We start from the raw sequence: 27,543 nt of genomic DNA, 5'->3' as shown, positions 1-27,543 counted from the left end.
GAAGTTCCTTGAGTAGCTGCTGATAACCAGAAACACAGGGGAACATCTGGGTAACCCATAAGCCACAATGCAATGGACAAACTTTCACTTGCATTTTTCTTGGTTTCATACTTTTGTGGGTTATCAAGTTTTACTCCTGAGCTGCTCATACTATTATGTATTTCTATTTTGATAAGTGATTGGAAGATGTACTTGGAGAAGAAATTATTAAAAAGGTATTTCCTTTTTAATAATTCCTTAGGAATAGACACTTAGATTTCACAGTTGCCGCAAACTAGCTCAAGTGAATACAAAAGCAACTTTAAAATATTCAATCACCAATGTTTCTTAAATGTTACATAACTGTTGGAAGTAAAGTCTTCCCCCAACATTGGGAAATTGATGTGTGCCATTTTAATATTACAGATGGACAAACGTGAATTTTTAACCAACACTAATAAAAAAATTAGTGAAACTGGTATTACACCAGTCTGATATTAAAAGGGAAGAATTGCCACTCAATTTAAGACAGTGTAAACAAATACTGAATCTCTAAAAAATATTGGCTATTTCAGAAATTAGTCTATTCCTGTAATTGCTTACAGAATACTGATAAATTTTCATTCCTGGTGTAGGTTTGAACGAAAATTTTGCTTTAGAGCCCAGGGTGTTAAAGAGTGCATTAAGGTGTTAAGTTCACATGACACACATTATTCCATACATATATTTATTAATGTCTAAGTCTACATTATTTGGGAAAACTTGATTTGTACTGTACAATACAATCTTTTATACATCATTAAAAACTGTCCAAAATAATTAAAACTTGAACTCCTTGTATTTCTTCGCTTGTTTGTTGTCTTGATGTTGCTGTCGTTTTCTTTTATTCTGAAAAGAAGAAGAAAGAGTGCCATTAGTTGCAAGAAAATAGTACTTCATAACGTGACAAGCCCAGAGATTTCTGAAATCTCAATTTCAAAGCTGTTTTCATAAATACTGTATGCAAGCCAAAGTACCAATTATTTTATGAGAGATGTGTGTTTGAATTTTTGAAACATCTGCCACCATAGGTGGGTAGGTGGGGATGCCCTCTGGTTGATCAACCTGACCCTTTACCACCTCCCGTCAATTAATTCATGTGAAGTGCGTATAGTGCAGTTTGGAGGAGGTGTTTTACCTGGAATGGACTCTGTCCTCTTGTAACACAGCAGGGTATTCCCAATCTGGCAGAGTAAAACGACATTTAACTAGTTGTGTACTTCCTATGGTGGAGAACCAGTTTGGTGATGATCATCGTCTATACCAGCATGACAATGCGTGTGAATGGTTTGTGGACGATTGTCCTGAAACAGACTAGCCTCTCAGAATCCAGATCTTAACCCTAGAGAACACCTATAGGATGAATTATAACAATGACTTTGCTCTAGACCACAACATCCGACAGCAGTACCTGCTCTGGTTATGGCTCTTTAGGAAGAATGGGCTGCCATTCCTCCAAAATTCTTCAGATGCCTGGTAGTCTCCCTGGAAGAGTATGGACTAGTGATTAAGGCAAAGGGTGGTCCAATCCCATATTAATGTCCAGTACTGGGTAGTGTCTCATGGGAAAAGTGTGACTATGGTTTCAAGTAGGTGTCCAGATACTTTTGATCAGATATATTATAGTGAATGAGTGTGTGTTTTTTTTTTTTTAGGAATGGGACAGATTAATTGGTATCCTATTGGTATCGGCCGATTCAGGCATATCGGTGTATTGGTAAAATTACCGATTATTTTACTGATCCGATATATCTATAAATAAAATATCTTATAATTTAGTGCTAAATTCTACCATATTGCCATATTTTTTATGGATAATCCCAATGCCCTGCTTTTTAAAAAAGTAAATGTCAAAATATGCAATCGATCAAGTACCGATATAAAATTTACCGATATTCTACCGATCCGATATAAAATTAGATATGGTACTTCAAGAACATGAAATGTTCCTTGATCTCCTTAACAAATGAGTGTTTTGAGGTGACTGCAGTGCAAAAGAAGTTGAATATTTAGACAATTATTTTTTTAGAAAGCAGGGCATCGAGATTGTCCATAAAAATTACAACAAAATGGCAGAATTTTGCACTAAATTATAAGATATTTATTGATATATCGGATCGGTAAAATAATCGGTAATTTTACCGATATACCTATATTGGCCGATACCGATAGAGTATCGATTAATCGGTCCCATCCCTACTATTTTTTATGTATTTTCTTTTCACCATGTAACAGAAGAACCTACCTTTTGTCTAGCTACATGCTCTGCCAGCATGTCTGACAAGTCCTCTTTCTGCAGGTGTGACTGTTGCTCCCTCAGAGTTTGCTCGTAACGAGCAGCCATGGCCTCCGTGTCCACCAGATCCAACTCCGAAGGGTCGAGGGCCAGCTCCACAGTCCCTGGGTCATTCCCAGGCCCTGGTGGTCCCTTACGGGGTGGGGCTCCTGCAGGGGGTGGAATTGCTGCGGCAGCCAAATCATAGATGTGAGTAGATGCCATCATGGCTGCCCCAACTCTCTCCACTCTCTTCTCGGGGAGAACGGTGTACAAGGCTGGAGTTTCACCTCTGAAACAGCAAGGCAAATAATTACATTGCATAAATAAGCACTAATACGAATTACAAAAGCTATACAATACACAGAGGCATGACTTTTTGACAAAAAAGAAAAAAAAACAACTCAAAGGTCACTTCTCATTTTCTTGATTTTGCATTTTACATTCACTGCTACAAAATTTACCAATTTATAGAAAGTGTAATGATTTGTTATAGTTAGGGGCATGTATATTTAGTTTGTAACGAAAACACGAAATGTAAAATAGCACATTGTAATGTAATTTTTTCATGTTTTAGAAAGGTGTGAGGTGCATTTTGCTAACATGGTTTATCATGGAATGAACTGCAAAATGCAAAATAAACTCTAACTCTTAACCCAGATATGCCTACCGTCCTTCTAAAAGGACACTTTGCCTGTTTGAATCTAAATCCCTCTGGAGGGGTCCTAAACCCTGCGCGAGGCTACTTTTGTCGATTTTGCAGCACTGCACTGTTCTTAGAACAAAGCGTAACAAAATGCATACAAGTTCCGGCTATTGTTATGTTCTTTTTCCTTATTTGTGTTTATGAGTCTGTGAAGCCATGTCATTTTCTTCACACTGCAGAACGGAAAGGTAAGTTTTGTTATCTTTTATACATGTTTCAGTTACTTTATGAGCATTACACGTTTGCTAGGTTCATATGTGTTTGCCTAAAACCAAATAATGTTCAAAATTTTAATACACAGAGATGCAAAAATTATGTAAAGTTAGGTGTCCTTTTAGAAGGACAGTAGGCACTTGAGGGTTCTTTGTGTTTACCTTCATTCATTTACATACAATTATATATTCATATATATTTAATATATTAATTATTATTATAATTATTATTATGTAATACATTAATATATATGCCGGACCCCATGGCCGAGTGGTTAGCACATCGCGCTGCGACACTAGGGGTCCCGGGTTCGAATCCCGCTCCTGCATGGTTGTTTGTAAATGTCCATTTCATCCTCATCCCATGGAAGGCAATGGCAAACCACCATGGGTTCACCTTGCCCAGTGACCTTCCGGTCAAAAGACAACTCATCATCATCATCATCATTAATATATATATATATAATACATGATTATATACAAGGTGGTTATAATTAAAGTGACGGTGTTCAGACTGGTACAGCACGGGCTGTAATGAGAGTAGCAGTCTGAAACTTCGTAGATATGATAATGAAGCAATGCGCTCGCGAATTATGCAAAAAAAAAAAAAAAAAAAAAAATAGTTCCAATTCTCGCCACCAGGGTAAAAAATGGCGCTGTAAGCAGTCAAAACGTGGAATTTTCCGTAACTCTGACGTCAAAGTCGGTGACATTGCCTAACCATTGTGTGAGCTCCCTGGTTGTTGTTGGTGACGCTTGTTGCTTTTTTTTCCTTTAGTGATGTGAATGTTTGCCGAACATTAAAAGTTTGATTTTTCCCGTGTAAAAAGCAATGGCTATTGCGAAGAAAGACCGTGCACTGCTAGTGAAGTTGTTTTACCAGAATGGGAGCAATAGTAACGCTGCACTGCGGAAATATCGCCAACAGAAAGGGCTGAGAAGAGGGCCCATGTCAATTAATGGGCTGAAGAAGATGATGAAGAAATTCGAGGAAACAGGTGAATTGGGTGTTGCACCAGGGAGAGGAAGGCGGCCCATCCCCGTGGAAGTTGTGGACGAAGTTGCTGTAGCTGTAGCTGACCGTGCAGCACATGCCTCAACTTCTGCAACCAGTGCTAGAGCTGTGGCACGTGAATTGTCACTCCCCTGGTCAACAGTTCGCAAGGTATTGCGGTGCATTTTACACTGGTATCCCTACAAGATTCAAATTGTGCACCAATTGAAACCCCAAGATATTCCACAATGCCGTGAGTTTGCCCATCGGTTTTTGGCACGCATGGAAGTGGATGACACGTGGCCGGGGAATATTCTGTGGACTGACGAGGCGCATTTTACTCTGGTCGGTACAGTGAATACTCAGAACTGTCGCATATGGGGTTCCACTCGTCCACATGTTGTGCAGGAACAACCATTGCACTCAGTTTACGTGACTGCATGGTGTGGGTTCACTAGCTCCTTCATAGATGTATAAGGTGGTTATAATTAAAGTGACGGTGTTCAGACTGGTACAGCACGGGCTGTAATGAGAGTAGCAGTCTGAAACTTCGTAGATATGATAATGAAGCAATGCGCTCGCGAATTATGCAAAAAAAAAAAAAAAAGTTCCAATTCTCGTCACCAGGGTAAAAAATGGCGCTGTAAGCAGTCAAAACGTGGAATTTTCCGTAACTCTGACGTCAAAGTCGGTGACATTGCCTAACCATTGTGTGAGCTCCCTGGTTGTTGTTGGTGACGCTTGTTGCTTTTTTTTCCTTTAGTGATGTGAATGTTCGCCGAACATTAAAAGTTTGATTTTTCCCGTGTAAAAAGCAATGGCTATTGCGAAGAAAGACCGTGCACTGCTAGTGAAGTTGTTTTACCAGAATGGGAGCAATAGTAACGCTGCACTGCGGAAATATCGCCAACAGAAAGGGCTGAGAAGAGGGCCCATGTCAATTAATGGGCTGAAGAAGATGATGAAGAAATTCGAGGAAACAGGTGAATTGGGTGTTGCACCAGGGAGAGGAAGGCGGCCCATCCCCGTGGAAGTTGTGGACGAAGTTGCTGTAGCTGTAGCTGACCGTGCAGCACATGCCTCAACTTCTGCAACCAGTGCTAGAGCTGTGGCACGTGAATTGTCACTCCCCTGGTCAACAGTTCGCAAGGTATTGCGGTGCATTTTACACTGGTATCCCTACAAGATTCAAATTGTGCACCAATTGAAACCCCAAGATATTCCACAATGCCGTGAGTTTGCCCATCGGTTTTTGGCACGCATGGAAGTGGATGACACGTGGCCGGGGAATATTCTGTGGACTGACGAGGCGCATTTTACTCTGGTCGGTACAGTTAATACTCAGAACTGTCGCATATGGGGTTCCACTCGTCCACATGTTGTGCAGGAACAACCATTGCACTCAGTTTACGTGACTGCATGGTGTGGGTTCACTAGCTCCTTCATTCTTGGTCCGTTTTTCTTTGAGGAGATGACACCTCGAGGGCCTGTTAGGTGTACAGTGACATCTGCACGTTATAGGGACCTCCTTGTGCAACACGTGATTCCAGCTTTGCAAGAACGGAACTGTGAACACACCACCATTTTCATGCAAGATGGGGCAACACCACATGTCGCTCGCCACGTGAAAGATTTGCTGCGAGAAACCTTCACTAATGACCGCATCATCTCTAGGCAGTTTCCAGATGATTGGCCTTCCAGATCCCCCGACCTTAATCCATGTGACTTCTGGCTGTGGGGATATTTAAAAGATCGTGTCTATCAGGGACATGTCCGGTCTCTGCCTGATCTGAAGGCTAGCATACAATGACATGTCGCTCAGATTTCACCAGACATGCTGCGAGCAACCGTCGACTATGCCGTGTTACGAATGCAGCATGTTGCTGAATTGGGAGGCCATATTGAACAGTTCTTGTAACCATAGTTCCTAATAAACATGCCAGAGCCATTGTTCTCATGTGTTTGATCTTTCCTGCCTTTTTCCTGTAACTATACCACGTTTTGACTGCTTACAGCACCATTTTTTACCCTGGTGGCGAGAATTGGAACTATTTTTTTTTTTTTTGCATAATTCGCGAGCGCATTGCTTCATTAGCATATCTACGAAGTTTCAGACTGCTACTCTCATTACAGCCCGTGCTGTACCACTCTGAACACCGTCACTTTAATTATAACCACCTGGTATATATATATACACATTTATATATATTCATTATATACAATTATTTATGTTACGTAAATTTGTATTACAGAGGTGTTACACTTAATGAAATGCTTTCCATCCTTGAGGAGGAAGATGATGATGATGGTGATAGTTTACAACATGAGTTGGATATTGTAATAACGCCACAAACCAATGCCACAGGAGATGTCACCGATGAAGATTCTGAAGAAGATGATTCAGTTTCACCCAATAACCTACCAGGATCTAAATTGAATGCTGAAGCAGAACTCTTCACTTCCAACAATGATGAGATAATTAGCAATTTGGATGAAACTGTTTCCCGAAACAACAATCAAGATTCTCCGTCAGTGTCATCTAGTGAAAATAATATAAGTGGACTAAAGGAAAACTGAAGGTGTCATTCAGTGACTAGTCAAAAATTCAGGAAATATTCAATGAAGAGTCACCACTCGAAATGTTTTTGCATTTCTTTGATTATGCTATTGAATTTTTGGTAGAATAAAAATTAACAGATATGCAGCGAGAAAGAACAAATCAGGAGATGTCAGTGAAGATGAAATGAAGTGCTTTTTAGGAATTATTTTGTTGAGTGAATACAACCAGGTTCCTAGAAGGAATCTTTATTGGGAACAATGTAAAGATACAAGCAATGGCGCAGTTGTCAATGCTATATCTAGAGACAGATTCGAATTTATTATGTCAAATCTGCATTGTTGCGATAATGAGAATTTGGACACAAGTGATCGTTTTGCAAAAGTGAGACCTCTTTTCAACATATTGAATAAGAAATGTCGGGAAATGGCACCACACTTCGAATATTACTGTGCTGATGATGCAATGGTGCCATATTATGGTCGCCACGGATGCAATCAATTTATTCACGGCAAACCAATCAGGTACGGCTACAAGCTGTGGGTTGGTGCTACTTATAATGGGTATGTTGTTTGGATGGAGCCATATCAGGGTGCAAAAACAAAACTACCTGATGAATACAAAGTAGGCTACTTGGTCTTGGCCCATCCGTGGTGCTCATGTACACTGATGTTTTACAATCTATTGGGTCTCACGCTCATCATATAATATTTTTACCACAATTCCTCTTCTTACAGAACTGAGTCTGCATGGTTGTAAGCTACCACACAAACAATTAGAATATGTTCTTATGTATTTGTTTCATGTTAAATAACATTTCTTTCTCTGAAGAAAAATGTGCATTACTTTGTTACACTAACATAATGTACCCCTTAATGCCTACTGTCCTTTTAAAAGGACACCCTCTAGAGCATTGTTGAAACTAGATATTTCAAAATAAACACTATTTTTACATTAATCTGATTTTTCTTAATGCATTAAACACAAAAAACAAGAAAAATTTAAGAAAAAAATTTTCAGGCATATCTGGGTTAAACATGAAATTTTGAGTTTATTACCGACGCAACAACTTCTGAGGTCTGAAATATCCTGAGAGTTATGCAAATTACAGAAAATTGATTCCTTTTGCTGGAAATATTTGAGAAGCAAAAATGGACACCCTTTCACAGGAATAAAATTAATTCTCTGATAACTTTATAAATGTACTATTAGAAGTGAAATGTTAATATTGTGTAATAAGTATAGTTTTTAAATCAAATATTAGTTTTTATTCACCATTTGAACACCAAAATGCCATTTAATATACTGCGCTTTTGTAACGAAATCTTGATCTTTTATTCACCTCAAATATGTGGCTCTAGTTATAGTGTTATAGAGTGGAACCACAATTTCACGTTCCCAGATTTTATGTTTTCCCACATTAAACACTCAATCTTGATGGTCTCAATGTAGCAAAATGTTATAAAATTTTCCTAATTTTACATTTTTCTGCATTTTACGTTTTTTTCAGCTTGGTCCCCCGAAAAACGTAAAATTGAGGTTCCACTGTGGAATGTTATTTGTTATTGTTCCGTGTCATAAAAGATAAAAAATAAATTTATTATGTTATTTATGAATGACTTTCTAGGTCTAGGTGAAACAACTTGAGGCATGCTTCTAAAACAGGGCCAGTTTACATCAATTCAACCACATTTTTGGATCCCAGTCTTAATTTCTGTGATAATTTTTTATTTGAAAATACTCACAGAGTGAACTAAAGCTGTAAATTTCTGCATTTTTAGGGTGATTAGTGCCATTGTTATTGATTTTTGAAAACCTAAAAATAGACTAATTTTGCAGACATTTTCAGAATTAACAGTTGGCACAACTTTAAAACTATTGAACAAATAGAGTAGAGAAAAGTTGGTGTCATTTTCAAGTTCTTGGACCACGCTGTTATTTCATGCCAACAAAGTGTAGAAGTTTTTCTTGTATGTACACATTGCTTGCATGATAGAATTATTTTCCTGTAGTTTACGGTTATTACAAGCATAAGAAAACAGTTTTTTCTTTGTGACGTTTCAGGAGAACACACGCTCCTTTCATCAGACATTTATTTTCATTTTGACTAAAGATACAGTTATAACAATGGTTAGTAATTTTTTAAACAAAAAGAATCTGTTATATAATGGATGTTGTCAATGTTACATTGTTGTAATATAGCAACTTAACTGTGAAAAAAGCAGTCTGTTTTATTTTTATTTCAGATTTTTTTTTTTTTTAATTATGAATCCCAAATATCATCAAGTAATTCAAATTCATCATTGTTTTCACAAAGTCTCTTGATGTTTTCTGTTACATTAAATTTTAAAGATGGTGGCTTACTCCATTTGTGAGAAAGAAAACTCCATACTGGATCTATGTTACCATTTTCATTATTTAATTTATTCCAGTGTTCTTCTGCAATGAACGAAGCTTCCCAGACATTCAACTCTGTGTTTCCCGTTAATCTTTTTAAAACCCTTCTCTTTTTAATCAAATGCTTCTCTTGGATGATATGAGTTGACAAACCTGTTCTTGGGTTTAGATTTATAATGTCCAAATCGTGTTCGTGCCATCTTATTGCCATTTTCCTTGCTGTTTGTCCCACATAATCTTTCGAACATGAACAACTTATATTATATATTCCTGTGGTTTCCACATCTGGTAGAGAGTTTCTCATTTTGAATTCATTAAATGTACATTCCAAACTTCTTGGTGATTTAAAAACAATTTTGAAATTAAAACTTCTAAAAATTTTTGCAATTTTATGTGAGAATCCCTTGTGGAATGGAATGCACACAAATTTCTTTTCAACAGATTTTTCATCTTTGTCTGTATTTCTCTTTTCCTTTAGTTTTCTTGCAACTTGTTTTTTGATTTGGTTTATTCTGTTAGTGTGAAAGCCATTTTCTTTTGCTATATTAAAGAGCCTTTCTTCTTCATTTTTGATATCCTCATTATTAGAACATAGTCTTTGTGCTCTCAGGAAAAAATTTAAAAATATGTGCGGATATCAAACTCTACATCAGATATGTAGATGATGTGCTAATTATTGCTAAAAATGAGAACACCATCATGGACGTATTTAAATCGTTAAATGAATCACATCGTTGCATAAAATTCACTTGCGAACCCATGAATAACAATGTAATTTCTTTCCTTGATCTGCAAATTAAGACAACTGACTCAACAATTCAAACATCAGTCCATAGGAAAAAATTAGTGGGGGAAAAATACATCCATGCCAAATCAGAACATTCGCGTATAACAATGGATAACATATTTTTAATTTTTTTCCTGAGAGCACAAAGACTATGTTCTAATAATGAGGATATCAAAAATGAAGAAGAAAGGCTCTTTAATATAGCAAAAGAAAATGGCTTTCACACTAACAGAATAAACCAAATCAAAAAACAAGTTGCAAGAAAACTAAAGGAAAAGAGAAATACAGACAAAGATGAAAATTCTGTTGAAAAGAAATTTGTGTGCATTCCATTCCACAAGGGATTCTCACATAAAATTGCAAAAATTTTTAGAAGTTTTAATTTCAAAATTGTTTTTAAATCACCAAGAAGTTTGGAATGTACATTTAATGAATTCAAAATGAGAAACTCTCTACCAGATGTGGAAACCACAGGAATATATAATATAAGTTGTTCATGTTCGAAAGATTATGTGGGACAAACAGCAAAGAAAATGGCAATAAGATGGCACGAACACGATTTGGACATTATAAATCTAAACCCAAGAACAGGTTTGTCAACTCATATCATCCAAGAGAAGCATTTGATTAAAAAGAGAAGGGTTTTACAAAGATTAACGGGAAACACAGAGTTGAATGTCTGGGAAGCTTTGTTCATTGCAGAAGAACACTGGAATAAATTAAATAATGAAAATGGTAACATAGATCCAGTATGGAGTTTTCTTTTTCACAAATGGAGTAAGCCACCATCTTTAAAATTTAATGTAACAGAAAACATCAAGAGACTTTGTGAAAACAATGATGAATTTGAATTACCTGATGATATTTGGGATTCGTAATTTTTTTTAAAAAAAAAAAAATCTGAAATAAAAATAAAACAAGACTGCTTTTTTCACAGTTAAGTTGCTATATTACAACAATGTAACATTGACAACATCCATTACTAAAATTACTAGCCATTGTTATAACTGTATTTTTAGTCAAAATGAAAATAAATGTCTGATGAAAGGAGCGTGTGTTCTCCTGAAACGTCACAAAGAAAAAACTGTTTTCTTATGCTTGTAATAACCGTAAACTACAGGAAAATAAAGTGTAGAAGATTTTGTATTTTTCATAGAATGAAAACATTGCATTGTATTCTACCACTCACCCTTCCATTTCACTTTCTATCTTTCTCTTCCGGAGCTCAATAATTTCTGGAGTTTCCATGCCAGCTGGAATAGACGTGATGCCAGACGGAGTGATGAGTCCTTCTGCTGGGGTCACCAGCCCTGTCTCGTCTTCCTTCTCTTCCTCTTCTTCTTCCTCTTCCTCTTCACTCTCTTCTTCCGATTCTGACTCTAGTTCTCCCCACTGATTGTGATCTATCTCCTCTTCTTGTGGTGGTGCCTAGGAAATTTGAACATTAAAGAGATTTTATATTTAAAAAGTAATTATAATAGCATATTTTTTCATGTACATGTAATGAATCACCTACATTATTTTCACTATTAATATAAACTTTAAAAAAAAAAATACATGCAAATGAGCCCTCGAAGAGTCAGTGCCTACCCCAGTGGCTTTTTCATTGGGTGACACGTGATCAGCACATCGAGTGCCTTCACCACAGTTTTCTGGTTTTGAGGCCAAAGCCTATTACTTCTTTTCAAGTAGCTCCCCAATTGCCCTCCCAATGCTTGATTAACGCCAAAATCTTGGGGGCTTCCACAGGGATTTGAACCCAGGACTGCTCCTGCCAAAGGCAAGACCGCTAACCATTTGTCTACGTGGGAGTCAGTCTGAAACTGGAATCATATGAAAATCTTTTGCTTTAACTGGAGCTTGAACACAGGACCATCTGCAATCCAGACAGTATCTATTCTGCCACATCACATGCCTTCACTCTTTCACAGTGAATTTTTATGAGCTCCATCGGTGCTGGCCAGTTTTAAGATAGCCTTGTGTATCTACTGAGATTGAACCAAAGCATATGGCCGTTTCTGATGCTGGCTAGCCTCTTGGCCCTGAGGTTTTAAGGCGTGTGCTTTTCAAAAACCTGTAGAGTGAGAACTAATTTTCATAGAGAGATGATTCTTTTCTTCTTTCCAGAATTACAGAATGCTCAACAGTATGGAAATTTAAATATTTTATCTTGACAAAAGAAGAAGAATAAAAAATTTGAAATTTTACATAAAAATCTGGACGGTTGATATGGTCACCACAATAAACCCACACAAATGAAAGAATATTGTATGTAGCACTGGTAAACTATGTTCCTACAATCATGAAAAGTCACGCTGAAAATAGTTCAATACTTTTGAAGGGAAAATATTAATTAATAATGCACCTATTAAATACCATTTTATCAAATTTTATGGAGAAATTCAGTTATTGCACCAGCCCTACACACTCTAATCGCTTGATATTTGCAGGAAATCAGCAAATACCTGCCTTTGATGCCATGTAGTCCCCCCATTCCAATATGTGCCTATTTGGGGCCTGGTGGAACAGGCCTGAATTGTAAAACTTTGTGAGAAATTACGATTTTTTTTTTTTTTTTTTGCAAGATTTTTCCACCCCAAGCTAGTGGGATGGGGACCACATGACATTGAAGGTGGGTCTTTCATGGTGATTCCCTGTATTTCAAGTGATTAGCATCCATACGCCTGATGGAACAACCAATTTTCAGGAACAATACAGTGGAAACCCCAGATTTTATGTTCCAGATTTTACGTTTTTACGCATTATACATTCAATCTTGATGGTCCCAACATAGCAAATGTTATAAAGTTTTCCTCGATTTTACATTTTCCCACATTTTATTTCTTTTCAGCTTTGTCCCCTGAAAACGTAACTCACATTTTTTCACTAAAAAAGATTGACTTTTTTTTATAAACCTGCTTATAAAGAATATTAGCACAAAGTGAAATGTTTTGATATTCCAGCATGACATACCATCATGTATATACTTAAAAATAAAAGAAAAAAGCTGAAAAGTTTTGATTAGTTCCTACGAAATAACGTTAAACAATTGTCGTGTGTTACTGGAACAACTGCCATCACAGATGTCCTTAAGGGAGTTACAGGCACTGCGATAGTAGTTGTTCCAGCTGATCTCTAGAGGTTAATGGAAACAAAAGTAATGCCACAACAAGCTTAACACAAACTTAAGACAAGCTTACATCATCCACGGTGAGACGAGACAAAATATAGAAAAAATGGTTTGAGATTGGAATCTCTAATGTTCAAGGCAAAGAAGAAATATTGATGCCTGGAGAAGCACTGTGGGGAGGGGGGGAGAGAGAGAGCGAGAGGGGGGGGGGAAAGCTGGATGGAGATTAAACAGCTAGCACAGAACATTTATCAAGGCTCTAAGCTTCCAACAAGGGTGATAATGAACAGTGAAGTAAGATATGGCCACCATTATTTATTTTGTGGGTTTCCAGATGTGTTTAATGAAATTTGCTGACTTTATCACGAGTGAATTTCCAGATCGGTGAGAATGTTTGTTGGGACAATATTGGTCAATTCACACAAATGGTAACCCTCCACTGGAACTCACCTGAAACTCTTGCCCCTGAGTCCCAAACACATCTCCGTACAGAGGCTTCCCAGTTTCATCGACGGGTGGCTTTCCCCACCCACCCGCATGGTAGCCAAAGGAGCAGCCTTCAGGGATGGGGGCATTCAAGCCTGGAATCTTCAAATTTGGATACGACGGCGGAGGACCATATCTCTGCATGGCAATTAGCCAAGGAGGGGGGACCTTGTGAGAGTTGGGACCGACCGGCATTCCCAGGGCTGTTCGGAGTTCTTCCGTCAGGTCTCCAGGCTTCTTCTCCTTCAGGCGAGTTTCAAACTCCTTCCCTTCATAGTACAAGTCTCCATGAATTGTCATTTTCGGTTTAGTTTGCCACCTGCAAAGAAAGATATTTTATGTAGATTTACAAATTGTAATCCTTATCTGTTTAATGTAAAATTGTGAGTACATAATTAATAACAGAGAATTTGTATGTGACCATAAATGAGTAATTTAATAGGTTTACTCTTCAGGAGAAGAAACAAATCTCCAAATATTAAAATGTCATATCATAAAATATAAATATCATAAACAATCATTAGATTAATGTGCCTAGTTGTTGTAATGAAAACAAAAATAAACATTATATATTTTGAGAAACAAATTCATTCACTATCATAATCTAGGGCAACAAGTCTTATGGTTTGTTTGAATTACAGTGAAACCTCGATTTTACGTTTTTCAGGGGACCGAGCTGAATAAAATTAAAATGTAAAATCAAGGAAAATTTTATAGCATTTTGCTATGTTGGGACAATCAGAATTAAATGTATAATGCGGGAAAATGTAAATTCCAGGAAAGTAAAATCGGGGTTCCACTGTATAGACTGTACTGAAATAATAAATCTTTCAAAATGACAATTATGTAACCTGTCTTTAAAGCAGCAACTTCCATGATTTTTTTTTTGTATATATCGGATCTGTAAACTTATTAGCAAATGAACTAATGAAGCACTCTCTATAACAACATGCCCTTCCACAAAAATTATTTTGTACTGATGAATCATTTCCATCAGGTTTTTAAAATCATATCAATTATGCATACTCATTTAATATATTTTTCTACAACTAGTGTCCCCTATAACTTCTTTCATAAACAGTTGGCAAAATTCAAACTTTTGACCTTAGACATCAATTACAATCTGTCATAAAAATTGACTCGAATACAGGGTGTCCGGCTTAAAAGTATAATAAAAGAAAAATTAATAACTTGAGAAGTAATTGAGATATTTATTTGCGGTTTCCTTCTACAAGTATGTTAACTCAAAATGTTTTTTTACATACCTAATACACCTCGATATGTGCACCATTAGTGGCACGACAGACATCTAATCTGTATTCCACTTCTCTACAAGTGTTTTGCTGGCGTAACATTAGTGATAGCTGCACGAATGTGATGGTGTAAATCTGGTAATCACGAACTGCTGTCTGGTACACTTGGTTCTTGATAAACCCCCACAGAAATAAATGAACTGGCGTAATGTCTGGGCTTCTAGCGGGCCAAGCAATCCATGGACTACCTCTCCCAATCCAGCGATCTGGGAACTCATGATCCAAGAAATCCCTCACAATGTTCGCAAAATGGCATGGTGCACCATCTTGTTGAAAGATCACTTCACGAGGAAGTTGTGGCACAACATACAGCTCCAACATGTCGATGTACATTCTTGCATTAACTGTAGGCTCCGCGAAGAAGAATGGGCCTATAACCCTGTCCTTCAACAATCCACACCACACAGTCACTTTTGGAGAGTCACGTTCCCACCATCACTACGTGTGGGGGGGTTCACTTCCCCATATGCAGCAATTGTGCATGTTTACCTTGCCGGAAGTGTGAAATGTAGTCTCGTCCGAGAAAGAGATGAAATCGAGGAATGCCTCGTTTTCATCAATTTTTGCCAGAATTGTCTCCGCGAAGTTTTTCCGTCGTGGCCTGTCCTCGGGCTAGATTTTGTGACGAAGCTGCATTTTGTACGCCCGTAGGCAAAACCTTTTATGGACGACATCGTGTACTGTCGAACGAGGTAACTGTAACTGCCTACTTGCTTGTCGGATTGACTTACGAGGGCTCTGCTGGAAGGACGCTCAGATTAATTCAACAGTAGCCTCTGGAACTGTGTGCTTAGCATGGCGGCCCGACATCGAAAGCAAACTTCCAGTCCCACTTCTTGATTGAAATGTAACTGGGAACATCATCGGTTGGTCACAGTCCATATTCACGCTGAAAACGACGTTGTACCAGTGTAACAGACTTTAGTTCCGCGAGAGAAAGCACACAGAACACCTTCTGCTGTGGAGTCCACATGGCTACTGACGTGCGCGTTTACGTGAACAAAGCAGTTACATGCAGTTACGCGTATGCGCACGCGGTACCAACTGCCGCAAGCATACGTAAAAAAAAAATTGAGTTAACATACTTGTAGAAGCAAACTGCCAACAAATATCTCAATTACTTCTCAAGTTATTAATTTTTCATTTATTATACTTTTAAGCTGGACACCCTGTATAATAAAGCACATACCAGAAAAATGATACAGATTTGTTTTGCATGTTTGTGATAACAATGAAGTATCACAATCATTTCTTTCTTTACAGTAATTAATTACTATCAGGAGATTACATCTTGTGAACACATTGAGATAAAGAAAATACAACTTACTTGAAGAAGGCATCGTGCAGTTTTTGATAATCGATGTCAATTTTCCCCAACTTTGGCCTCGCTCGCTCTCGCATTTTTGCTTTCAGCGTTCTCTGATCTTCCTTCTCTTGTAACGCTGCTCTCATTTCCATTATTCCTGTCTTCTTGATGAAGTCTGGGAGATCAAACGGTGGCTTCTCTATGCCTCGCTTCCCCTGCAGATACTGGAAGACACACAGAGATAATGTCAACAGGCAAATGTGATTTAAACTATACTATAAAAATCTAAAACCTGGATTTTGCTAATGTTTAAGGGGAGAAGCGTAGTTTTGTGTAGGAATTGAAGCAAAAAATGCAGACTCGAGCAGTACTGAAAATCAGGTCTCTGTGCTATTGCTATAACAAGTACGATATTGAGCCAGCCCTGGTTAATTGTGTGGAATATTGTCTCGGTCAGTAACACTGCAACAGAATCTGTTGCCTTGAAAACACTGAGTGTCTTTCTAAGTGAGGAAAGTTGCCTCTCCCCACTCGATTTCATAACCGGACTTGATAGTTTGCCCATCATCCGGCTCCTCTGTAATTTGGTGCTTGTCACGCATACTTTTATGTAATTGATCATGACAAATCTTCTAGTGTGAAGTTGTACATTACTTTATGATTTGGGACACACAGGAGATGTACTTCGTAGTGTTTCATTGAAGGAAACAGATCTCATTGCAGTATCACTAACAGACAATTCCATGAGGATAAAACTGGAGGAATAAAAATCAGGTGTAACCAGGGCTGGATCAGTATGCTAGAGACCCAGGTTCAAGTCCTGGTCAAGCCTGCATTATTTGCTTCCATCTCTACACAGCACAACATCATTTTGAAATGTTGCTTGTGTAGCTGGCTCGCAGGTGCACACAGTGAACTACACCATAAGACATGACATTTTAACTGGCATTAAAAAATGCATCGACAATCTACTAATCTAGTATAAAATTTTGATTTGTTCATATGGAGAACATACGTGGCTCATTCAAATGCATAATTAATGTATATTCATGAGGCGACAGCAACAGATTTGCCCTGGAAAATGAAAATGTGCAATTACAAAACCAGAGTACATGAAACATAGAAATTCATTTTTAAGTATAATAAATGGACAGAATTCTGGAATTAATTGTATGTTAGTTATGAAATTATCACAGTGGCAAAATTATTTACAATTTTACTGATAAATGATACACCTATTGGATAATATCAATGGAGAGTACCAATTAATTTGTCTCGTTTCAAGTAATGCTATGAGAAGTTATGATCAACCATATTGGTGAATCCAAAAAACAAAATAAAGAAACATTGATAATTTCAACAGATACTTTTCAACACTTTCATATTATTAACATTTTCAATGAGAGAGGAAAGAAGGTCACAGAAATTGTAACATTAAAGTACCTGTGTTTTCTCTTTGAAGGTTTTTCAAACTTCTACAAATAGAACAAAATTTAGAACAGAAAAACATGCTCAACCCTATAAAGGCACATTTTAAGGTTACCTTCCTCTTGAAGCACCAATGCCTCGGGACGGGAACAGTGTTCCGATGTGCCTTCAGCTGCACTAGGAGCTTTGGGTCTCTTGCAGTGACATCGTGCATCTCCACCACATCCGGCCTCTGGACCAGCTGCTTCAGCTCAGCAACGCTCAGCCGTGTCAGCTTCTTCAGCTTCCGTTTGGACAGCTTGCTCTTCTCTTCCTGCTTCTTCTGGAGCGAAGGAAAGGCAAAAAGATCAACCAGAAATATTAATTAGTAATTTCACAATGTTTATGAATGACTGTTCATGTATAAACATGGAATGAATACCCTGGAACCTTTCAAGGTGATACTGTAAGTTGACTATGTAACGTGCTTGGCCACGATGGCAGCTAATCATATTTTGATGATGGACAAATCAGGTTTATAATAGCTTTTAATTCAAGTACAGAGGTTTCTCGTTAGAAGCTGTATCCACATTTATGGCAGCAAATTCTTCTAATGTTGAAACGGCACAGAAACTTAAGTTGCTTTGTTGTAGTTGAAGCAATGTTTTTGCAAATAACATTCCAGTAAAAAACACGATGCTTTTCAATAAGCATTCCATCACATCCAATTTCTTTGAATTGCTATATTAAACATTGTACTTGTACACAAAGTATCTTGGAGGTAGAAATTTAGGGACATGTCACATAATGTCCAATTCTCATCCTCGAACACTGGTATAGCCATAATTTCCAAATTTTTCAATGATATTAATTCATCTGCAAACCTAACGTTGTTCCTAGTACGTGGGTTGTAAATAAAGTAGTGGCAACACTGTCAGGAAAAGGCGATGACACAGTGCATTTGCTATCAGGCAGAGAGCAATGTCAGTTTGGAGCCATGCTGATGTGTGGAGTGTCAAAAGTGGTCAGTGCAGCGAGTGCTGTTGTGTATGTAGGATGTTGGAATGAACACCATTTCCTGTACTGCTCTAAAACATGTTTACAAAGGTAGAACAGTGATTGTGGATCAAAATCCAGGTTTGATCGTGGCAAAAGTGCACAAGAATGTGATCAAAACTTGCATGAAGCCTGAAGCAACAATAACTAGCCTTACCTGATGGTTGCACAATGGTGACAATATCGAGAACGCAGCACGATGCAATTTTCCTCATGTTGAGGTTGTTCTCACGGATGCATCGCAACCTCCTAAAGAAATGCACTTACCCATTATGCAACTATCAGATATGGCTAGGTATTGTTGCTACAGGCTTCATGCAAGTCTTGCTGACATCGTCTTGCATTTTTTCCAAAGGCAATGTGGATTTTGATCCACAATCAATGTTCTACCTTTGTAAACATGTTTTAGAGCAGTACAGAAAATGGAGTTCATTTCAACATCATACATACATTACAGCACTCGATGTACCGACCACTTTTGGCACTCCACACATCGACATGGGCCCAAACTGACATTACTCACTGCCTGATAGCACATTCACGGTGTTATCACCCTGACAGTGTTGCCACTACTTTATTTACAACCCATGTATATAGCAGGTTAATAAATGTACTACAAAAGTTACAAATACTTTGCATTCATTATGAGAAGTGTCATCTTCATCTCTTAAACAACCGCACTGCTGTCAGTACTGGCCTTTGATAGACTGCAACAAATCATAATTTAAAAAGGTTTAACAAAATGCTACCAACCTGTTGTTCCTCTTCATTATCATCATCGTCGTCGTCGTCGTCATCATCCAATTTTGGAACCTTCTTGAGATCTTCTTTCACAGGTTCCTGTCGAGTTTCTGGTTCTTTATTGGCAATGTCATCCTTCTTTTCAAGATCTGATATGCGGAATGTTTCAAAAATGCGAGCAAACTGCCGGTACATTGGGTCAAGTTCATGGATTCCCAGGGTTTCTTGAATGTACCTAAGACAAAAGATAAAATTTGTTACATAATTTTAAAATTAATGATTACATTGTTGATGGTGAATCTGTTGCTTTCTTTTTTAGTTCCGAATACCCACTGCATCTGCCATAATATTTTATAAAAAAATTGGTGCTACTTGCAAGTAGTTTACTAATTTTTCAAATAAAATATTTCACTAAAATGAGTAGCACAGTGAGAGGTTAAATTTTGCAGTCTTGTCAGAAATCACTAACATTTACAAATAGTATTCTGTGATGGTGGATGATGTGGTGATGGCAATTATCAGGCTGTTGAGAAAGTATTTCTGATAAGCTTGAAATGAATCGAACACTACATAAGCTTGTGTCCCAGTATGACAAGTGCCTTACCTTGTGGTAAGAAAAAGTAGATTCGCTGACTTTTCTGGGATTTGTAGGTTTTCCAGACTGGTAGACACCACGGTGGCAGTAGCTGTGGTTGTTTTGTTCTTGGAGCATGAAATCTTAAATATTATGACTAGAGGACGTTAAAATAGGGTACCAAAAGCAAAAAAAATAGGCACAATAAACCGAAAAAAGTGTCAAACTCAAAGTCATTTATATGTACCAGGTGGTTATAATTAAAGTGACGGTGTTCAGAGTGGTACAGCACGGGCTGTAATGAGAGTAGCAGTCTGAAACTTCGTAGATATGCTAATGAAGCAATGCGCTCGCAAATTATGAAAAAAAAAAAAAAAAAAAAAAAGAAGTTCCAATTCTCGCCACCAGGATAAAAATGGTGCTGTAAGCAGTCAAAACGTGGAATTTTTCGTAACTCTGACGTCAAAGTCGGTGACATTGCCTAACCATTGTGTGAACTCCCTGGTTGTTGTTGGTGACGCTTGTTGCTTTTTCCTTTAGTAATGTTCATGTAATTCGAATAGTGAAATTGTAGCGATATTTTATTACAAAGAGTATTGTTTTCTGCGATTTATAGTGTTTTTCCTGTAACTATACCAAGTTTTGACTGCTTACAGTGCCATTTTTTACCCTGATGGCGAGAATTGGAACTACTTTTTTTTTTTTTTTGCATAATTCGCGAGCGCATTGCTTCATTAGCATATCTACGAAGTTTCAGACTGCTACTCTCATTACAGCCCGTGCTGTACCACTCTGAACACCGTCACTTTAATTATAACCACCTGTTATAATTTTATTCAAAAAGTTAAAATCTACATTGAAATAATATATTTACTTTCCTTTGTTGTCTTGATTGCACATAACCATTGGGTGTCTTTAAGTTTCTGACATTCATAGATAACCGTCGTCTGTCAGAAAGAATGCTTTTTCATTTTTAACAAATTGGTTTCTCTACTTCGAATAAATTAATTGAAGCATACATGAAACAGAATATTGTATCCGGATTCATATCATTAAGAAAATAATTTCCACCTTTAAGAATATGACAAACTTTTTTTCAATTTTTCCAATTCAACATTTGCACTTTTCTGCAACTGCAACAGCTAACTTTTTATCATAACACTTCAATCAGCTGCTGCACAATTCCTCGACTTTCATGGATGCTATAAGAGTTTCAACCCTTTTTTCCATCTCTGGTACTCCATAATGTACTTAATAACGTTTTTTTTTAAAATAAAAATAAGTTATATCAATTTTATAAAAAAACATTCCAAAATTTGAAAATGGCAAAAAAAAAGGGCATTAAAACGAAAAATAGGCAGTAGGGTACAAAATAGTAGGGATGGGCCGATATGAAATTTTGGCCGATACCGATAAAGTACCGATATAAAATTTACCGATCCCGATAACCGATATTCTACCGATCCGATATAAAATTAGAAATGGTCCTTGAAGAACCTGAAATGTTCATTGATCTCCTTAATAAATGTGTGTTTTTAGGTGACTGCAGTGCAAGAGAAGCTAAATATTTAGACATTTACTTTTTAGAAAGAAGAGCATGGAGATTGTCCATAAAAATTACAACAAAATGGCAGAATTTTGTACTGAATTATAAAATATTTATCGATATAGGGGATCGGTAAAATAATCGGTAATTTTACAAATAAACCGATATGCCTATATCGGCCGATACCGATAGAGTACCAATTAATCGGTCCCATCTCTACAAAATAGGCAAAATGAAAAAGATTCTAAAACATAAGCAACAACATAAAGCAATGTATATCAATGAAAATGTTATCAATAAATGTATCAGAGGGAAAAAAAACGACAGTTTACCAAACTTCCGGGCTCTAGTTATGACACATTAGAACTAGAAAACTTACTCTATTTCAATATCTGGCTCTTCATTCTCCTTTGCATCCTTCTCTTCCTCCTTCTTTCTTTCTTGCTCCAGAAGCTGGTGGTGTCTGGATCTCTTCTTCTTCTTCTTTTTCCTCTTGCTCTTGGACTGTTTGGATTTCTTGTCTGCCTCCTCATCTTCATCATCGTCATCCTCGTACATGGCCTCCAACGTTTTGCGGCCACTTATCTGCGGAGGCGGGGGAACCGCAGGAAGGCCTTCCATCTCTATCAGAGAAAAAGCAATCCAATGAGTGCTGTTATTGTTAACTGAGCATACAGTTGCCTTTGAAAATTAAATATGGGGTATAATTGCAAAAAGAAGAATAATAGAGAAAATGCATGGAAAATCTCAATATATTTAAATATAATGGGCTGAGCTGGTATTGGAAAGTATTGATTGGAGTTTAATTACCAATACCAGTCAAAACTTTTCCAGGACTTTGGTCTACTTTTCCCTCCTTTTGGTCTACAAAAATGCAGTGCAACATTTTCGTGTAGTCTAAATATTTTGAAAATTATGCACAATTCGAAATTTCAATTTATTTTGCACCAATATTGTATGAAAAACTTTATTGTGTGATTACTAGGGCTCGGAAGTTGAAGACCTATAAATTGCCAAAAAAACATATAAAAAGACCTAAAAATGGAAAAAAGGACATATAAATGTGATCCAAATTAATTAATAACTTCAGTTTTAATGACATATTTAATGTATATGGTTGTATACACCGTGCTGAAAGCTTCAAAACAAGAGAAAGTTGCCATTTACAGCGCGACCTTCCAGACAAGTTACCGTTAATGGACCTTGATATATATATAGAACCGGTTCCGTCTTCTGTTTCTTCTCACACCGATGATGCTATAAATTAGCAAAAATTTTGAATTTTCCTACTGTCCGGTGAGTGTTTCCTTTTACCTTATTTGATTTATATATATATATATATATATATATATATATTTCTTTACTACAGAAAGGATGTTTAAGAGGTGATGGGCCTCCCCGATGGCGCAGTGGTAGTGTCGTCGCCTTGTAATCAAGGGACGACACTACCCGGTTCAATACCCGGTAGAGGCACAAGTGGTTTGGAACCCACTTTAAACTGTAGGTCCAGTCCCGATTAGCCTTACTGTGCATAAAGTGGACTTAAAACAACAAATCAAATCAAAGTTTTAAGAGGTGATGGTGATGATCTGATAATGATTCGAATTGAGAATGGGCAGTAAAAACATAGTCGAAAGAAGGTGAAGTTAAGACCTAAAAAAAAAGGTTAAAAAAGGACCAATAAGCCAAAAAAAAATTCCAAAAAAGGCCAAATAAAACCCACCATTTTCTGGCCTACAATGACCCAAAATGAACATATATTATGTTGGGCTTCGTCTTCGGACACTAGGAAAAAAAATGATTTTTCCTGAATTTCTGAGCTCTAGTGATTATGTAACAGGTATTGTGATGCTCTGATGTAATTCTTGAATTATTTGATGCAAAACTTCAATAAATTGAAGCATATAATTGAACTCATTCACTAACAGTCAATATTTTGAGCAACTTTTAAATAAAACATTAAAGCGTCAGTATTGATTTAAAGTGGTATCAGTTCAGTCCAAAATAAAATCCAAGATATGTATGAATACAATGAAATGGAATGATAAGAATCTCAATGGACATTAGTTAATTAAAGGAAACGTGACAAATAGCAGGATTATTTCTACAGAATACTTTTAAAACTTTCTTCTTTATTCATAATTTGGAAAATATACATGGTAGTAGAAAAATATGGAGAAACTAGTATTCCTTTATCCGCAAAACTGTTTTTTCTTTCTTTGTTCTATAAATTTCAGTGGCCACTGCCACCATCCTTGTTGAAACTTGTATTGTTGCTTGGCGTGCTTCTATTGTTCGTTCACTGTTCATTGAGTTGGTGTTTTTAAGTCCACTTTATGCACAGTAAGGCTAATCAGGACTGGACCTACAGTTTAAACTTTGATCTGAACCACTATGTGCCTCCACTGAGAATCGAACCCGTGACCCCTTGATTACAAGGTGAAGACACTCCCACTGTGCCATCGGGGAGGCCTCTCTATTGTTCATAGCTCTCCGTCTGCCGCTAGATGCACTGTTGTTAACTGTATGTCTGCATCTGTGTTGTCTGCCAACACCCGGCACCAACTGTTGTAGTAGGGGAATCCAAGTGCCTGTCTGCTATCGATGTTTAGCTCCTGTGGGAAGTGCATTATGGCATATGTTTCCTTGATTTTGGTGCCTATCAGTGTGTGGGCAGTGTGATAGACTTGCACCTTTTGGATTTTCTGGCTATTGTATTTGATGTATATTATATTGTATTATAATGCGGAAAAAAAGTAAAATCTGGTAATAAAAAATCAGGGCTCTACTATATGTTGGCAAATACTGATTGCATATGCTGACAAAATTTAGACTCCTAATGTTACAAACCTAGATTGTCACTAAAATTTCAATAAATCCATTAAATGATGCACGACATGTATTAGTTGCAAACAGGGGCCTATATGAGATCTGGAACAGACATATTTGCGAGAAATTGCTCCTAAAATATCACTGTGTTGGGCAATGAGCATTTTTCTTCACTGTGCTTTTAACCCTTAGATACCAACTGAAGCTACCTGCATGATTTAGAAACATATAAGCCTTATGGATTGAAAATTATCCACCCATGAGTTTATGTGAAATGTAAAGAAAAGCCATTCCAAGGTAGATGTTTTGAAACTGTACATTACACTGAATATATAGTCCATAGAGTATGCAACGGATGAGCAGACTATTATGCAATTTAAAAATTTAATTGCAAGTCCTCAGCACTCAACTGGGTTTCCGTTATATTACTTCCATTGCAAGAATTAAAAAAACACAATTTAACTTCTTAAAGTATTATTTCACTTTAAATAATTCAATAAAATCATTTGCAATCTTTTAACAAAATACATCTTAAACCAATCTCCCTATATAAAAAAAAAATAATCAAAGTCAACAACTTAAAAAATATTGGCATTGATACAGCGTTCTTAACTTCAATGGCTCCCTGTTAATTTCATAAACATGTGTACAATACAAGTAAAGTAAATAGTGGTTATTCGTGAATGTAGAAGACAGTCACAGTTCCAATGTATCAATAAAAGCAAGATGACAAAGCATCTATGGGATGGTAATACTTAGTCATTAAAATCTGCTCTACTTGTGGTTGCATTTAATGGATACAGTAACTGGTGTTTAAGTGATACATAAGTAAGTTGCGACTTACAACAAAAAATATCATGAAAAAGTCATGATGTATTCCACCCCGTACCGCTGAAGACTCTGCAAGAAAAATTACGGGAGGTACAAAAATAAATGCATTACCTATTTTCTCAATGTCATCAGGTTCAACACCAACTTCCTTCGCTCTGACTGTTTTAAATGCAAGAGCTTGCTCCAAGGCAATGGGCAGCTTCACTTCCCTCATGGGCTCATCTTTCGACTGGGACTGCCTGTTCACGTCATCAAGGTCATCCTCGGTGACCATCATTGGAGGTGGCTTTAAAAAAGGGGAGGGGAACTCTTAGTTAACATGATACAAAACAAAATACATTTTTACATGCTTCAAATTTACTTTTTGGATTTTATTTTCAAAATGCTGAAGACCTTTCCATGACCATTTCTGTCATAGGTTCATTTTTCTGACTCTTTCCAGGTCTTACTAGATGAGTGGATTCTAAGTTGAAGAACTACTTCAACAAGGGATGGTCCAATATGAAATTTTGGCCGATAAGAATAAAGTATCGATATAAAATTTACTGATACCAATATTCTACCCATCCAATATAAAATTCCAATGTTCCTTGAAGAACCTGAATATTTCATTGACCTGTTTGTTTCCAGGTGACTGCAAAAGAAGTTGCATATTTAGAAATTTTTTTAAAAAAAAAGTAGGGGATGGAGATTATCCATATAAATTAAAACAAAATGGCAGAATTTTGCACTAAATTATAAGATATTTATAGATATATCACATCGGTAAAAATAATTGGTAATTTTACTGATACACCGATATGCCTATATCAGCTGCTACCGATAGAGTACCAATTAATCTGACCCATCCCTAGTTTCAACTATATCATAGTGCAATTCTTCAAGTACAAAGACAGCTTCAGGTTTGTAGAACTACATGGTTTTATACTACCTTGTATTTGTCTCATTTTCCTTTCAGAATCTCATGCTTCCTAGGCAATATTACAAATATAACAGACTATCATTTTTATCAAAGCAAATTCATTGACTTTTTACATGGCAAATCTGAAAAAAATTTATCCTTATTATTATGTTTTACATATGCCTTCTAGATGTCCATGTAACACTATCAAATACTAAAAGAAGTTCATGCATACATGTGTTTTTTCCTGTTATTTTTGACTATGTTCTTCTTATTTGTTTAAGTTGCCTTGAATTTACTCAGGACAATATATCAGGTTGATATGTTAAAGAGGGCACATACAGCATATTATTCTCTGTACTGAGCACATATTTTAAATGTTTTATTACTAGGGAGCGGAAGTTGATGACCTAAAAATGCAAAAAATGACCATTACATTTGTGAGTTTCAGGTTAAAAATTGAAATGAAAAGGAAATTAAACAAAATGCAATCTTGCTTTAAAAAAAAAAAATAGAACCAAATGATACCACATGCACATTCAATTAAAATATGCAACGAGGATTTCCAATGGAAACGACCTAATAATTTTAAAACTATTTACATGAAAAGTCGTATACACTGAATGAATTGGTGCAAAATGCATTAATTTCATGCATTTTGCCTGGTGATGTAGTGTGGTTTCTGTGGCACTGTAAAGAAAAGAAATTATCATGATCCACGTAAGACAATTTTTGTTTGTTCGTAAATTGCAATCCTGCGAGATATATATATAGGCCTGTGTTCACCTTGGTGAAAAGACTCAAGAATATGTCTTATATATAATGAAAGAAGTGACCAAAATATGATGAAACAATAAACCGCGAAAAATGACGGAAAAATGCTGATAATCTGGGAAAATGACTTAAAACCTGAAAATTGGCAAAAATGCAAAAAAATGCACTTTAAAATTACCTTTTTGGGTTCTAGACAAAGTGTAATATTGTGTATATTTAATGGCCATCGTGTCAGAGACGTCAGGAAAAAGATGACAATTCATCAACTTCCGCTGCCTATCTATTACTAAATGGAAAATGGACCTATTTTTTAAAAAAAAGCTATCCAACAAGATGTCACTCAACCACCTCCCTATATAAAATTTTTGGGGTACCTCCACCAACCACTAGGGGAAAGGAGCACCACATATAAAACAAAGATGTCAGCATGGTACTATTTTATATGTAAATAAAAATAAATATGTTTCATTATATTGTAGCATTTCATGTGTTATAAATAATGAGCATTTCCCATTGGGAAAATATTCCTAAAAGGGGGAAGGGGTTGAACAACAGATGAATAACACTGAAATATTTCTGCTATGATTATCAACATTCATAATTTTTTTTTTTTAACTTTTCACCTGAAAAACAATACTTTCACACTCTTCAAGAAATCTTGATAGTGAAAAGTACTGCACACAGACTTTTATTGCATCATCCC

At 36.7% G+C, this 27,543-nt stretch overlaps 1 protein-coding gene across 7 annotated transcripts in view; it reads right to left on the bottom strand.

Annotated features, from left to right (window-relative positions):
• Positions 1-562: 562 nt before the first annotated feature.
• Positions 563-27,543, bottom strand: part of LOC146000395 (splicing factor 3B subunit 2-like) — an 89,033-nt gene continuing 62,052 nt past the window's right edge. For 4 of the 7 annotated variants that reach the window (XM_083137981.1, XM_083137985.1, XM_083137980.1 and 1 more), the window contains 9 exons: positions 25,277-25,451; positions 21,885-22,128; positions 19,398-19,620; positions 17,725-17,931; positions 16,203-16,405; positions 13,527-13,881; positions 11,136-11,374; positions 2,264-2,585; positions 564-867 (listed from right to left, as the gene is read on the bottom strand). In XM_083137981.1, the coding sequence (XP_082994107.1) occupies positions 799-867; positions 2,264-2,585; positions 11,136-11,374; positions 13,527-13,881; positions 16,203-16,405; positions 17,725-17,931; positions 19,398-19,620; positions 21,885-22,128; positions 25,277-25,451 (2,037 nt within the window). In that variant the 3' untranslated portion in view covers positions 564-798. Of the gene's footprint in view, positions 868-2,263; positions 2,586-11,135; positions 11,375-13,526; positions 13,882-16,202; positions 16,406-17,724; positions 17,932-19,397; positions 19,621-21,884; positions 22,129-25,276; positions 25,452-27,543 lie in introns of all 7 variants that reach the window. The other 3 variants (XM_083137979.1, XM_083137983.1, XM_083137982.1) reach the window with 2 other exon arrangements.

Source organism: Lepisma saccharinum, chromosome 16, assembly GCF_977018435.1.
Source record: "Lepisma saccharinum chromosome 16, izLepSacc3.1, whole genome shotgun sequence".
NCBI classification, from domain to species: domain Eukaryota; kingdom Metazoa; phylum Arthropoda; class Insecta; order Zygentoma; family Lepismatidae; genus Lepisma; species Lepisma saccharinum.
Note: the sequence above shows the minus strand (reverse complement) of the source record. Positions and strands in the feature narration are given on the sequence as shown.